The sequence below is a fragment of the Hylobates moloch genome, unplaced genomic scaffold (genome assembly GCF_009828535.3).
Source record: "Hylobates moloch isolate HMO894 unplaced genomic scaffold, HMol_V3 SCAFFOLD_5, whole genome shotgun sequence".
In the NCBI taxonomy this organism is placed as follows: domain Eukaryota; kingdom Metazoa; phylum Chordata; class Mammalia; order Primates; family Hylobatidae; genus Hylobates; species Hylobates moloch.
Window position 1 is genome coordinate 134,954,063 of NW_026652280.1, and position 16,194 is coordinate 134,970,256.

Below are 16,194 nucleotides of genomic sequence, written 5' to 3' on the forward strand. Positions count from 1 at the left end.
GAAAAAAGCAAAATGTTAAATTTGACTTTGCGATGCATGGAATAATCTGCTAATGTTGGATGATGATGCCACCTCCTTGAAAACTCCCTTTCTAGAGAACAATAATTGCTAACATTACTGGGCACATATGATGTGGCAGGCTCTGTTCTATTATAAATACTTTTCATGTATTAAATCATTTATTCCCCACGATAGCCTAATGAAAAAGTGACGATTGTTATCTCTACTTTCTTTTTTTTTTTTAGACGGAGTCTCGCTCTGTCACCCAGGCTGGAGTGCAGTGGCGCAATCTCGGCTCACTGCAAGCTCCGCCTCCCGGGTTCACGCCATTCTCCTGCCTCAGCCTCTCTGAGTAGCTGGGACTACAGGCGCCCGCCACCACGCCCGGCTAATTTTTTGTATTTTTAGTAGAGACGGGGTTTCACCGTGGTCTCGATCTCCTGACCTCGTGATCCGCCCGCCTCGGCCTCCCAAAGTGCTGGGATTACAAGCGTGAGCCACTGCGCCCGGCCCTGTTATCTCTACTTTCTAAGCGAGGAAACTGAAGCACAGCATGATTAAGCAACTTGCCCAAGGTTGCAAAGCTCATAAACGGCAGATCTGAGCCCAGGCAGCCTGGCTGTGTGCGCTACCCCTAGCAGGCTGCATTATCTCTCCAATATAAGGCCTGTAAGATCACGGCCAAGTCCTTCAAACGCCCTTTCTAGGGTACTTTCAAAGTACAGCTTTGTACTTCTCCTCTCCCAGCCCCTGAGCAAGAGTAGTGGGGTGGGCATGTTAAATACTTGCGAGTAAGTGAATGCATTAATGCAAGATTTATAGTATGGTCAGCTGGTAGCAGCAGAACTTTTCTGTTAAGAAGCCCTTCCACGTTTTATCCAAAATACTTGCCCTTCTTACCACAGTAGCCCATGGCTAGTTACTCATTAGCTTCCTAGTACCTATGGGCCTTTTCCTATTCCAAGACCCCAGCTCTCTCCTTTGCTCTCATTAGCACAGTCCTCTCCTCACGTGTCCCACTTTGAGTTCTTCCTGAGATCCAGCACAAAAATACTCGGATGGGATTTCCATTTAACATGGCTTTTCATTACATGGTTTTGCTTATTACACGGATCACATCAAGTTCTGAAACCATAATTACATTGGGAAAGGCTGCTCGCCAGCCCCAGAGTCAGCAGGGAGGGTGGAGTTGTGGGTGCACTGACAACTTTTCAGTGAAAACAGTTAAGACTGTGTTATCTCACAGATGAAGCAGGGAAGCTGTGACTGTTCTTCCCATATTAGAGAAGCGGAAAGTGGGGAAGAGAGACGTGGCTTGTCCAAGCTTCCATGGGTGGAGCTCCGGGACCTCCTGAATCGTGCGTGGTTGGAGCCGCAGATGGAAGGCCTTCCTCTTCCTACTGTGTGGCAGCCTCACGACTTCCTGGACATCTCTGCCTCTCCCCTAACCCTCTCAGGCCATTCCTTGCCCTGGCAGATGGCTACTGCCAAGATTCTACCTTTGCGGAGGAAGGAAGGCTATGATGTATTTGTTTATGCACTGGTTCATTCATCCTGACTTTTTTTGTTCTTTCACAGAACCAGACAGTGGGGCAAAATCCAAGGTTAAGGTAGTGCTGGAGCGTCTCAAGTCTATGGGATTCTCCTGTCAGCCCAGGATCAGAGTCATCCCATAACAAAAAGCTTTTCTACCATTTGCCTGGAACTGGGGCCTAGACCAGATGACATGGGTCTCTTCCAGGTCCCCCAGATGCTTAGGTTGGGTCCAAGTTACACTGAAAAGGATCCAGTGAATTTCCAGTCTGTTCCACACCCATCATTACCGGAGCTGAGTGACTCAGGGCTCCAGAAGATACCTCAGTGCTAAGTCATCATCCCTGAGGGAAGAATGTTTCACGTTCAGGGATTCTGTCACCTGTGCTCTGGAAGCAAGTTCTAGGCCTTTTCACCCCAGCTTTCACTTTCATCCTGGGGTTTGCTATGGGAGCTGGCATTCTGCCACCCCATTTCCAGCTCGAGTGTAGTGACATTGCTGCGTTCTGTGAAGACTGTTTAGTGGGTCATGGCATCCTTGACCACCTCCTCCCTTCAGCCAATTTTTGATTTATTAAACAAAGTAGAAAGAAGAAGCGTAGATGGTGTACATGGGATTTAGGGTATGGGGCTGTCTGCATGGCCTGGAGGCTGACCTACAGGAGATTGTGGGCACAGCTCTCAGTCACATGTTGTGGGTGTGTACACACACACATGGCTCAGCCCTCATTCATGGATCCTTCGGGTCTCAGTCCCTTGTGCTTTGATACTACTGAGCTCTGGAACTTTAAGCCAGTAGCTGAGTTCTGTTCTGCCCACAGGTGACGCAGCCTCTGAATCTGAAACGCTGCTCTGGGTGATTTAGCACTGAGGTATCTTCTGAAACCCTGAGTCAAAAATCTTTTCAGTGACTCAGCCATAGGCATCTAGGAAGACAAGCTTCCAGATTCACTGAGAACAGACTGTATGTACTGACATGCTGACATTAACTCCCATTCCCTGTAGGGACTTTCTCATGTGGAAGAGCAAATGCTGAGTGCCAGCAGGACCCTGGCAGTTTGATGATTTCCAGTGTTACCATTAGTCACTATGTGTACATTCTGCAGGTCCTCGTGTGGCCACTGCAGGGCACCAGCCTTTGGAAACAAATACACGGCTTTTGAGAACCTGCTCATCTTTCATATATATGTGTCTAACTTTGACACACAATACATGTATATTTTTATTATATTAATAAATCATAAGTAACCTAAATGTCTACCCACAAGAGAATGATTAGGTAAATTGTGGTGTACCCATAAATGGAATAATCTGTAGTCATTAAAAATCAGGCTTGGCAAACAAAAACATAAAGTGGGGAAAAGACTGCCTGTTCAACAAATGGTGCTGGGCTAATTGGCTAGCCACATACAGGAGAATGAAACTGGATCCTCATCTCTCACCTTCTACAAAAATCAACTCAAGATGGATCAAGGACTTAAATCTAAAGCCTGAAACTGTAAAAATTCTCTAAGATAACATTGGACAAACCCTTCTAGACATTGGCCTAGGCAAAGATTTCATGACAAAGAACCCAAAAGCAAATGCAACAAAAACAAAGATAAATAGCTAGGACTTAATTAAACTGAAGAGCTTTTGCACAGCAAAAGGAACAGTCATCAGAGTAAACAGACAACCCACAGAGTGGGAGAAAATCTTCACAATCTGTACATCTGACAAAGGACTAATATACAGAATCTAAAATGAGCTCAAACAAATGAGCAAGAAAAAAACAATCCTATCAAAAGTGGGCTAAGGACATGAATAGACAATTCTCAGAAGAAGATACACAGATGACCAACAAACATATAAAAAAATGCTCAACATCATTAATGATCAGGGAAATGCAAATCAAAACCACAGTATGATATCACCTCACTCCTGCAAGAATGGCCATAATCAATAAATCAAAAAATAATGGATGTTGGTGTGGATGCGGTGAAAAGGGAACATTTCTACACTGCTGATGGGAATGTAAACTAGTGCAACCACTATGGAAAACAGTGTAGCAATTCCTTAAAGAACTAAAAGTAGAACTACCATCTGATCCAGCAGTCCCACAGCTGGGTGTTTACCCAGATGAAGAGAAGTCATTATATGAAAAAGATACTTGCACAGGCATGTTCATAGCAGTGCAATTTGCAATTGCAAAATCATGGAACCAACCCAAATGCTCATCAATCAACAAGTGACTAAAGAAACTGTGATATATATATATATATATCAGATGGAATACTACTCAGCCATAAAAGATGGAATACTACTCAGCCATAAAAAGCAACAAATTAATGGTATTTGCACCAACCTGAATGGGATTGGAGACTATTATTCTATGTGAAGACTAATATGTGAAGAATTACACCAACCTGAATGGGATTGGAGACTATTATTCTATGTGAAGTAACTCAGGAATGGAAAACCAAACATCATATGTTTTCACTCATAAGTGGGAGCTAAGCCATGAGAATGCAAAGGCGTAAGAATGACACAGTGGACTTGGGGGACTCAGATGGAAAGGGTGGGAAGGGTATGAGGGATAAAAGACACAAACTGGATTCAGTGTATACTGCTCGGGAGATGGGTGCACCAAAATCTCACAAATCACCACTAAAGAGCTTACTCATGTAACCAAATACTACCTGTTCCCCAAAAACCTATGGAAATTAAAAGATGTATATATATCAGGCTTGGTCTGGAGTGGTGGCTCACGCCTGTAATCCCAGCACTTTGGGAGGCTGAGGTAGTAGGATCACTTGAGCCCAGGAGTTCAAGATCAGTCTGGGCAACATGGCAAAACCCCCTCTTTACAATTTTTTTTTTATAAATCAGGCTGATGTTATAAAGAAGTTCTTATGATATTTTGCTAAGCAAAAAAAGCAAGCTGTAAAATTTTTTATGCAAAATGTGAACCCAATTTTGAACTCATCCCCCAACAAAAACAACAAAAACCAATGTTGTATATACTGTGTATATATGTGTATATAAACACTGAAAAATACCAAACCAATAAATATGAATATTCATTTGTCTTTATGCTTTTCTATGTTTTCTTGCAGTGGTTGTGTATTAATTTTTGAAATGCTATTGTGTGTTTTTTTTTTTTCTTTGAGACGGAGTCTCACTCTGTCGCCCAGGCTGGAGTGCAGTGGCGCAATCTCGGCTCACTGCAAGCTCCGCCTCCCGGGTTCACGCCATTCTCCTGCCTCAGCCTCTCCGAGTAGCTGGGACTACAGGCGCCCGCCACCACGCCCGGCTAATTTTTTGTATTTTTAGCAGAGATGGGGTTTCACCGTGGTCTCGATCTCCTGACCTCGTGATCCGTCCGCCTCGGCCTCCCAAAGTGCTGGGATTACAAGCGTGAGCCACTGCGCCCAGACTATTGTGTTTTTTTAAAAAAGACACTTATGAATGGCATGTTTTGAAAAGTCACAGGGTAAGACCTTGAACCTTCCACCAACATACGCAAACTGTGCATGGAAATCAAGTGCTGCTGATGTGAGCTGAGCCCAGGGATTGCAGTTCAAGGATTACCAGGGGCATGGCTGTAACCTTCCGCTTCATATCCCTGAGCTGATTAGTCCCCTAATCAACTGATAAAATAACACATGTTGTTCATAAGCGCAGCATAGCTCACATTCTTCACCCACATGATGGGTCGTCTGGCCTGTGAGGGTCCCCGCCCTCTGCTTGGCTGCTCAGCTTGCCTGTAGCTGGTCCACATTCAGGGACAAGCAGGCGCCACCAACTTGACACCTGCTAGCACCTATCGTTGAGCTCCATCACCTGCTGGTGGCCTACATTAATACCCTTAGGGGCAGAGGGTCCTGGCTACATTCACCCTAACACTAACCAAATGAACCCCAAAGGCAGGCTGGACAAGGAGTCGCAGATGATGGCACATGGCCTGGAAGATGTGGGAAGGATTGGAGGGCAAGTTGCCTGCTTTGCCTTGGTGGTGGGGAGGAGAGGGGCAAGGGCAGGGCATGTAGGCTTCCTGCTGGTTGTGTTCATGGGCTCCAGGCATCTCACATCAGCTGAAAGCCCCTCTGATCCATTGCCCAGCTGCTGGCCATTGTGAAACATGAAACAAACCAAAAAAAACCCTGTTCCTTTGCCCTTCCGAAGAGACAAAACATGAGACCCAACCCCTTTTGGTCTTGGTCTCTAAGAGGTTTGACCTTTAGGGTGATGTATGGAGTTTGGCTTTTGAGGGTCTAGAGGGGCACGTGGGCAGTGCAGGTGTTAAGTAAGGGTGGCAAAGTAACAAAAGAGACTGGGCACTCGTTCAGTCATTCATTTGTTCACCTAATGCTTATTGAGTGCTTACCATGTGCACTGGGGTTACAGCAGGGAACACTACATATCAGGACCATGGCCTCATGGAACTCATATTCCAGGGTGACAGGAGGGAGATGAGAAGTAGTGAGTAAGACACAATTATAGTGATAAGCATTCTAAGGAGACTGTAACAGCATGATGTGGTAGAGAGAACCTGAGGGTAATAGTACTTGGCTCCTGCATTATGCCCATAATGTCCACTGGGACCCCTGCAGGGAACATGGGAAATGATTCTCAGTAAAGTAGGAGGGGCCCCCCTGCCAAGGGCATCACAATTCAAATGAGGCTACTCTGTTTCTCTCCGTGTGTGGGGGTGTGTGTGTGTGTACGTGTGTGCGTATGTGGGGGTGTGTGTGTGTGTGTGTGTACTGGGGCGCTCCCTGTCAGCCTACGTTGTTTCTCTCCTGAAACTTAAGGTGTGTGTCTTAGTCTGTTCATGCTCCCATAACAAATACCTTAGACTAGGTAATTATTCTGTTGTTTATAAAACAAAAAAAATCTGTTTCTCACAGTTCTGGATGCTGAGAAGTCCAAGAACTGTGCCGGCAGAGTCAGTGTTGAGTGGGGACCCATTCTAGTCTATGTCTGGTGCCTTCTGTGTTTCCTCACATGGTGGAAAGGGGCAAGAGAGCTCCCTCGAGCCTTTTTTTTTTTTTTTTTTTTGGCATGGAGTCTCGCTGTGTTGCCCAGGTTGGAGTGTGGTGGCTCGATCTCAGCTCACTGCAACCTCCCCCTCCCAGGTTCAAGTAATTCTCATGCCTCAGCCTCCAGATTAGACTTTTTTTTTTTTCCCCAGTAAGGGCACTAATCCCATCCATGAAGGTGGAACCCTCATGACGTAATCACTTCCCCAAAGCCCCACCTCTTAATACTATCACATTGGGTATTAAGTGCCAACGTGAATTTTGGGGGGACACTAACATTCAGACCATAGCAACATGTTTGGACTTGTCTCACTGAACAGTAAAGAGAACCCAGGGGGTTGATTTATACGTGGGCCTTTTAGATCATGGAAGGAGTTCAAAGGAGTACTGGGAGCCCACGTAGATGGAGAAGACAACAGGGATCTGGCTTGATTGCTCCTATTCCCCTTCCCTCTGCCTCAGAGCCCAGCTTGATGAGCTCATGTTTGAGCTTTCTGGAGAGAGCACCTGCAGACAGAGCAGGAGAAACTCCTGTCACTGAGGACGCTGAGAGACACAGGACTGGAAGCAGTCTGGCTGTGCGTGGTTACACGGCTATGTTTCCAGTAGAAGAAATGCTCAGTCATGCTGCTATTGGCATGATTTTAATAATGAAATACGAGACAGTAATAGGAAGGGGCCACTCCCTACAAACGTAACTTCAGTGCTGAGATTCCTGGGCACTCAGCCTAATTTTGGCATCTGAAAGGCCTGCAGGTTTGGGAGGACAGGGGGCCTGCTCCCTCTAGGGAGCCAGGAGGGCAGCCAGGATTGGGACAGTGGCCTTGTCAGAAGGTGGGAAGTGCGAGAGAGGAGATGCAGGTGCCACAGAGGAGTGCAGAGGACTCTTCATGAGCTCCTTGAGATATTCCTGGGACTCTCAGACTTAGAAGTAGGCCCAAGATATGGATTTGGGAATGCTAATAATGTAAAATGTTAAATTTTCTTTACTTAGAACAGTATTAAATAGCAAATTAAAAAAAACCCCACATGGCAAATAGAGGAGATGGACCATGAAAATTGTATGAAATAAAAAAGCTTTATAAGATACTGTTTTCCTACAGATCTGGGTTCAAGAAATGCTCTGGCACTGACAATATATATGGCATTAAGTCACTTGACCTCTCTGCTCCACTCTTTTCTCATCTGTAAAGTGGATATAATAATACTACCCATGCGGTTATTGAAAGGATTAAATGAGATAATAATGTGCATAAGACACATTATTAGCCCAGGGTCTGGCATGCACTAAGTGCTCAGTAACTAGGTAGAGGCTCCAGCATGGCAGCCCATTCCTACTCCCAGTCTGAACTGGTCTGGGGAAACTTGGGTGTGGACATAATATGCTATTCAGCTTTCTCAGGTAATGATCCTTTAGAAGGGACTGTTGGGTACTCATGCTTTGCGGGTCACAGGGGGTGAAATATTCTATATGGGGATGTAGGCATGACAGACAGGGAGAGGCAAGGAACAGGGCCAGCTTCAAAGGTATGCAACCTGTGCAGTCTCACCAGGCCCTGTCTGCAAAAGGGCCATGTGCTTGGTTTAATGTTGTGCTGTCACCATCTTGAAATTCTTAATAATTTTCTCTTTGAACTTGTGTCTTGTAAGTGAAGTCTGATGGGACGATGGAGCATGCATGTTGGGGAGATGCATGCAATACATGTGTCTGCCATTCCTTGCTGCTCCATTTGCATATAGCATTTGTCATGCCTCATTGAGCACACAGTGTGGGTGTACCCACAATGCGTGGGAGTTCGGGCAGCGTGAGTACAAGATGAAGGTGTTTCTACCACTGAGCAAGCTGGGTCCCTGCCAAAAGGCCATGCTGTCCATTCACATCAGAACTTGTTACGAATGCGGAAAGAAGGCAATGGCATTCTAAGAAATAAAAACGACCAAGGAGACCTATCACACCTTTTCTTACTCCCTTGCATTTGCCAGTCACTTTCAGGGAAAAATAATGATGTAGAAGGAAAGAAAAGGTAGGCCAAACCATTGCTCTTTTGCCTTTCGGTCCTTCCTTACTCATTAGTAAACTGAAGGTACAGAGTGTTGGTAGAACATGCGCGCAGCAAGTTGTGCAATGAAAACAATTTCATTAATTTTGTGTAGTGTCTCCACTGTTCCAGAAAGCATGAAATACATAGGCATGGCCTGGCGCGGTGGCTAACGCCTGTAATCCCAGCACTCTGGGAGGCCGAGGCGGGCGGATCACGAGGTCAGGAGTTCAAGACTAGCCTGGCCGACGTATTGAAATCCTGTCTCTACTAAAAATACAAAAATTAGCCAGGCGTGGTGGCATGAGCCTGTAATCGCAGCTACTCAGGAGGCTGAGGCAGGAGAATTGCTTGAACCTGGGAGGCAGAGGTTGCAGTGAGCTGAGATTGCACCACTGCATTCCAGCCTGGGTGACAGAGCAAGACTCTGTCTCAGGGGGAAAAGAAAATACATAGGCATATGCAAACCATGAAATGCAAACTATATAATTTCAGTGATTCTACATAGAAATTATATGCCATTATATTTGCTTGTAAAACAGGTTTTGTGCAATACAGAGCTGAATGGTAAAATTCATGCTAATAATTTAAAACATCAATTTTTCTTAACTTAGAACAACATTAAATAGCAAATAAAAAACATATGGTGAATATAGACCATGAAAAAGTACATGAAAGAAAAATGTTTCGTATTTTAATATTTTTAAAGGCCCTTTTTCCTGCTTTTTTAGTAAGAAACTCTATGTTGTCATTTTGCACTGGGCCCAACAAATTATGTAGTCAGTCCTGGCAGCCAGTTGATATGTGTGTTGCAGAGTTTTAAAATTTTTCCATGTCACCCTCGTCAGGCCCCGGGGAGCTTCTCCACCACCTGGGCCATCTGGACCACAATGGAGCAAAGTTGAGTAGGGCTGTGTTGTCAGAGAGAGCCTTACTGGGCAAACAGCCTCCTCCTTTTTTTCTTGGATTTTTCTTTCTTTTTCTAGAGAATGGCAAAGTCTAGAGTGCTCAGATGAAGGTGCTGGCCACCCTCAGCCAGATTTTCACTAAGGCTCCAGGCCTGCCTATCGCCTGTAAAAAAACTTGATTCCTTCTATCTCACCGGGAGACAACTAGGGAGCTTGTGGCCAAAGCCCCATCCAGGAAGACTCCCTTTAGGCATGTGTGTGTGTGTGTGTGTGTGTGTGTGTATGTATGTGTATGTATCTCCCTCAGGGCTTATCTTCCTAGCAGGGGCTTGTTCACAGCTTGGTTGGGACCCCCGCACTCTCACCTCAGTGTAAACAACCATGAGAGTCCACTCCCGGAATCCGTCCCCATGCCTTTCTCTCCTGGCCACCTGTCAGCACTCCAGAGTTTGGAGGGAGAGTGGTGAGGGCTGATGAACTGTTGAGAGGCCCTGGGAGAGGCCGTGATGGGAAGGTGGACCTGCCAGGGAGGGCACCTCCCCTGCTGAGGAAGCAGCAACGGCGGGGATGTGAGAAACTCTTCTGTAATGAGCGAGCGAGGACAGGGGCATCAATCACCACCAGCGGTGACACCATCCCAGCTCCTCCTGTCAGCAGCTGGCTTCTCTCTTCACCTCTTCTGGGAGTGGGGATCTAGAAGCGTCCTGAGTGAGTGCGATGTGTGCCAGTCAGGGCCTTTCCAAGGCTGCAGTGACCGCTCACTGCCACTTCTTGAGTACAGTTTGCTCGAGTTGAATTGGCTGTGTCCAAAGAATTGTTCCAGCCAGAGCAAAACAAAACCCTTACAGTGACACAAATGACTGAGACAGGGGCAGGGTTACAGGTTTGTCTTTCATGGTAACATTTTTGGTCAATGGGGGAGCCAAGGAATATTGCTGGGAAAATTCATCCACTCATGCAGTGTTTTTATTATCTACCTATTTTATAAAAGAAGTCCTGGGATTCAAAGATGAATAAGACGCACTTAATGTCCTTAAAAGCAGACACCTTAATAGGGAGGACAGCAGAGTAATAACAGAATTATCAAATACGTACAGCACCACTGGCTGGGCTGTAATCCCGCCATCAACAAAGAACTGAGGGTACCTAAAGGAGAAAGTGCCTAACTCTGAACAGATTCAGGGAAGTTGTCGTGTGAAGTGACATACCAGCTGGACCTGACGAATGTGTAGGAGTTTTCCAGGAGGTTAAAGTGTGTGTGTGCAGGAGGCAAAGAGGCAGAAGTTGGTGTGTAGCCTAGTTTATCCTAGAAGGGGGAAAAGGGAATGTAAAGATATGAAAGTATAGATGAGCAAGTAAGGGCAGATGCCAGGGGATTTGGGAACAGTGAGGAAGCCGAAAGCTCTGGAGTGATCAGCCCTTCTAGATTGTGGGCTCCAGGGACGGTGTGAGGAAAGAGGTGGCGATCGCTCTGGGCCTCTGCTGATGGAGTATTTTGACTGGCAGAGCTAGAGAGGAGAGTATTCCAGGAGGTGAGATAGTACAGACTGAGTAGAAAACCCAGGGCATGTTTGCGTGACAGCAAAGTTTAGCTGGTGTGGAGAGAAAATGAATAGCAGAAATGGTCAGAAAGAAGGTCTGCCTAAGAGTTTGGACTTTAATTCCTTTGGCAAATGGGAACCATTAAAGTTTTTTTGTTAGTGGTTTTGTTGTCACTGGTCTCTCTCTCTCTCTCTCTGTCTCTCTCAGTCTCGTGCACGCATGCTTTTTCGTAAAGACAGAGTCTATGTTGCCAGGCTGGTGTCAAACTTCTTCTTTTTTTTTTTTTTAAATGAAAGGCCTCACATATTTATTACTGAACCCAGCCAACCAACATGTTTATAATAGATTCAGAGAGGAAAACATGTTGAACTCTCCAGATCGTGGTGACATTTTCAGCTTGATATGTTAACATGATTGTGACCTTCAGACAGCATAAATATGTGTGCCATCTCATGTGCAATTCCTTATAGACCCAGCTTGGTTCTTCTCCAATGTCTCCTTTTGGAGTTGTACCTGATTTTATTACCAGTTTTCATCCGAATCCACTGGGGAATAGGACGATTTTGCTTTTGTTTCTTGGCCAGGAACTGCTTAATTCTGAAAGTCTTGTGAGAAGACATGGCGAGAAGCGGAGTCAGGCACACACCACCATGGCGGGGAAAGGAAGAGAGGGCGCTGGTGTCAAACTTCTGGCCTCAGCGATACTTCTACCTCAGCCTCCCAAAGCACTGTGATTCAGGCATGAGACACTGGACCCAGCCCTCATTATTGTTTTTGAGGTATAATTTACATGCAGTAAAATTCATTCTTTTTAGCGTTCTATGAGCTTTGGCCAATGTATGTATTTGTGTAAACACCACCACAGTCAAGCTGTAGAATGTTTCCAACATGTCACGACATTTGTTTATGCCTCTGTAGTCAACCTTTCCCCCCACACTAGCCCCTCAAAACCACCGACGTGGCCAGGTGTGGTGGCTCATGCCTGTAATCCCAACACTTTGGGAGGCTGAGGCGGATGGATCACCTGAGGTCAGGAGTTCAAGACCAGCCTGACCAATATGGTGAAACCCTGTTTCTACTAAAAATACAAAAAATTAGCTGGGCGTGGTGGCAGGCACCTATAATCCCAGCTACTCAGGAGGCTGAGGCAGGAGAATCCTTGAACCCGGGAGGCGGAGGTTGCAGTGAGCTGAGATTGTGCCATTGCATTCCAGCCTGGGCAACAGAGCGAAACTCCATCTCAAAACTACAACAACAACAAAACACCGATCTGTTGTCCATCTCTATAGTCTTCCCTTTTATAGAATGTCCTATACATGGAATCATATAGGAAGCAGCTTCTTAAATGTGGTTTCTTTCACTTAGAATAACACATTTGAGATCTATCTATGTTTTTGTGTGTGTCAACAGTCTGTCACTTTCCTTGTTAAGTAGTATTCTATTGTGTGGATATACCCATTGTTTATCCATTCACCAGTTGAAGGGCATTTGGGCTATTTCTGGATAGGGACGATTATAAATAAACCTACCATCAACATTCATGTACAGGTTTTTGTGTGAACATAAGTTTTCAATTCACTTGGGTAAATTCCCAAATAAATAAGAGTAAGATTGTTGAATTGAATAAGTGTTTATAAATATATGCTCAACTTTATTTTGAAAAGAAACCTACTGGCCGGGTGCAGTGGCTCACGCCTGTAATCCCAGCACTTTTGGAGGCCGAGGTGGGTGGATCAACTGAGGTCAGGAGTTCGAGACCAGCCAGGCCAACATGGAGAAACCCCATCTCAACTAAAATACAGAAAAAAATTAGCCAGACGTGGTGGCATGCATTGTAGTCCCAGCTATTGGGGAGGCTGAGGCAGGGGAATCACTTGAACCCGGGAGGCGGAGGTTGCAGTGAGCCGAGATTGCCCCACTACATTCCAGCCTGGCAACAGAGCAAGATTACGTCTAAATAAATAAATAAATAAAAGAAACCCGCCAAACTATTTTCCAAAGTAGATGTAGTATTTGAAAGTTCTAATTATCCACATCCTCACCAGCACTTAGCACAGGCACACCTTGTTTTATTGTGCATTGCTTTATTGTGCTTCACAAATACTGTGCTTTTTACTCATTGAAGGTCTGCGGCAACCCCTCCAAGTCTATTGGTGCCATTTTTCCAACAGCAAGCTTTCACTTCGGGTCTCTGTGTCACAATTTGGTAATTCTCACAATATTTCAAACATTTTCATTATTATTATATATGCCATGTTAATCTGTGATCAGTGATCTTTGATGTTACTATTGTAATTGCTTTGGTACACCACAAACCAGCCATCTATAAGATGGTGAACTTAATCAATAAATGTCATGTGTGTCTGACTGCTCCATTGACTCGCTGTTCCTCCATCTCTCTCCCTTTCCTTGGGCCTTCCTATTCCCTGAGGCACAACAATTTTTACATTAGGCCAATTAATAACCCTATAATGGCTTCTAAGTGTTCAAGTGAAAGGAAGGGTCGCACATCTCTCACTTTAAATTAAAAGTTAGAAATGATTAAGCTTAGTAAGACATGTTGAAAGCTGAAATAGGCTGAAAGCTAGGCCTCTTGCACCAATTAACCAAGTTGTGATTGCAAAGAAAAGGTTTTTGAAGGAAATTAAAAATGCTACTCCAGTGAACACACAAATGATAAGAAAGCAAAACAGCCTTATTGCTGATATGGAGAAATTTAAGTGGTCTGGATAAAAGATCAAACCAGCCACCACATTCCCTTAAGCCAAAGCCTAATCCAAAACAAGCTCCTAACCCTCTTCAATTCTGTAAAGGCTGCAGAAGAAAAGTTTGAGGTTAGTAGAGGTTGGTTCACAAGGTTTAAGGAAAGAAGCCATCTCCATCACATAAAAGTGCAAGGTGAAGCAGCAAGTGCTGATGTAGAAGCTGCAGTAAGTTATCCAGAAGATCTAGCAAAGATCATAGATGAAGGTGGCTACACTACACAACAGATTTTTAATGGAGATGAAACAGGCTTATACTGGAAGAAGATGCCATCTGTGGCTTTCATAGCTAGAGAGGTGAAGTCAATGCCTGGCTTCAAAGCTTCAAAGGATAGGCTGACCCTCTTGATAAGGGTTAATGCAGTTGATGACTTTAAGGTGAAGCCAGTGCTCATTTACCATTCCAGAAATCCTAGGGCCCTTAGAATTTTGCTAACATGTGCTCTATAAGTGGAACAACAAAGCCTGGATGACAACACATCTATTTCCAGCATGGTTTATTGAATATTCTAAGCCCACTGTTGAAACCTACCGCTCAGAAAAGAAGATTCCTTTTAAAATATGACTGCTCTTTGATAATGAACCTGTCACCCAAGAGCTCTGAGTGGAGATGTACAAGGAGGCTAATGTTGTTTTCATGCCTTACAACACAACATCCATTCTGCAGCCCATGAATCAGGAGTAATTTTGACGTTTAAGTCTTATTATTTAAGAAATACATTTCATAAGGCTATAGTTGCCACACATAGTGACTCCTCTGAGGGATCTGGAAGTGCATGGAGAATCTTCTGGAAAGGATTCGCCATTCTAGATGACGTTAAGAACATTTGTGATTCATCAGAGGAGGTCAAAATATTAGCATCCATAAGAGTCTGAAAGAAGTTGATTCTAATCCTGATGGATGACTTTGAGGGGTTCGAGAAGTCAGTGGAGGAAGTCACTGCAGATGTGGTAGAAATAGCAAAAGAACTAGAGTTAGAAGTGGAGCCTGAAGGTGAGACTGAATTCTCGTGATCAAAGTTGCAATCTCATGATCAAAGTTGAACAGATGAGAAATTGCTTCTTAGGGATGAGTAAAAAAGTGGTTTCTTGAGATAGAACCTATTTCTGTTGAAGACGCCATGAACATTGTTAAAATGACAACAAAAAATTTAGAATATTCTATCAACTTAGTTGATAAAACAATGGCGGGGTTTGAGAGGATTGACCCCAATTTTGAAACAAGTTCTACTGTGAGTAAAATGCTATCAAACAGCATCTGATGCTGCAGGGAAGATGTTCATGAAAGGAAGAGTCAATAGATGTGGGAAACTTCATTGTTATCTTTAAGAAATTGCCACAGCCACTCCAACTTTCAGCAACCACTCCCCTGATGAGTCAGCAGCCGTCAACACTGACGGAAGACACTCCACGAGCAAAAAGATGAGAACTTGCTGAAGGCTTGGGTGATTGTTAGCATTTTTCAGCAGCAAAGTATTTTAAAATTAAGATACATACATTTTTTAAGACATAATGTTCTCGTACACTTAGTAGACTACAGTATAGAGTGAACACAACTTTTATATGCTCTGCGAAACCAAAGAAATTCATGCGACTTGTTTTTTTTGTGATATTTGCTTTGTCCTGGTGGCAACTGAACCCTGCATATCTCTGAGGTGTACCTGTATTGTAATTTTTAATTTTAGCTATTCTGTGTGTGGTGCAATGTCACTGTGGCCTTAACTTGCATTTCCTTAATGACTAATGATATCGAGCATCTTTTCACGTGTTTATTTGCCATCTTTATATCTCTTTTGGTGAAGGGTCTGTTCAAATCCACTAAAGTGACATGATCACAGTTCCGTGTTAGGAGATTATCCTGGCAGTGGTGCCCTGCCTTGCTACTCAAGCTATGGAATGAGGACCTACAGCATCTGCATCTCCCAGGGGCTTGGTAAAAATGCAGCACTTTGGCCTCATCCCAGTCCAGCTCAATCAGACTCTGCATTTGAAGAAGATCCCCAGGTGATTTGTGTGCACGTTAAACTTTGAGAAGCACTGGTGTTCAGAAGAAATTAGAGGAGAGGGGAAAAATGTAAGGGACAAATTTAGGAAGCTATTGCCCTATGGAGAACTTAGGAAGGCCGAACAGTTGTTAGAAGGCAAAGGAAGTAAGAATCCACACATCTACTGGCCCAGTCTGGAAACTTGGCTCAGGGTTTGAGTCCCTATATGTTCCCTTGTGTCCTGCTGCTGGAAAAAGGCCCATGTGGTAATAAAGAGGGTCTTCAGAGGAAATCCCATTACCTAGAACAGCAGACACATCTGTCCAGGCTCTAGTTACAACCTGAGGGATGGTAGTGTGGGGAGGCTTGTGGGGTCCCTACGGCAGGACAGGGATAGGATTCCG

The 16,194-nt window shown here is 44.5% G+C and overlaps 1 protein-coding gene across 1 annotated transcript; it reads right to left on the bottom strand.

The window, feature by feature from the left end:
* Positions 1-11,507: 11,507 nt before the first annotated feature.
* Positions 11,508-11,663, bottom strand: LOC116468384 (large ribosomal subunit protein eL39-like). Its single transcript, XM_032755295.2, has one exon. It carries the CDS (start codon positions 11,661-11,663, stop codon positions 11,508-11,510), a length of 156 nt encoding a protein of 51 aa, XP_032611186.1.
* Positions 11,664-16,194: the final 4,531 nt, after the last annotated feature.

What these genes read in the sequence shown, in the direction of transcription:
- LOC116468384 (XM_032755295.2), bottom strand. Translation starts at nt 11,663, where the DNA reads ATGTCTTCTCACAAGACTTTCAGAATTAAGCAGTTCCTGGCCAAGAAA.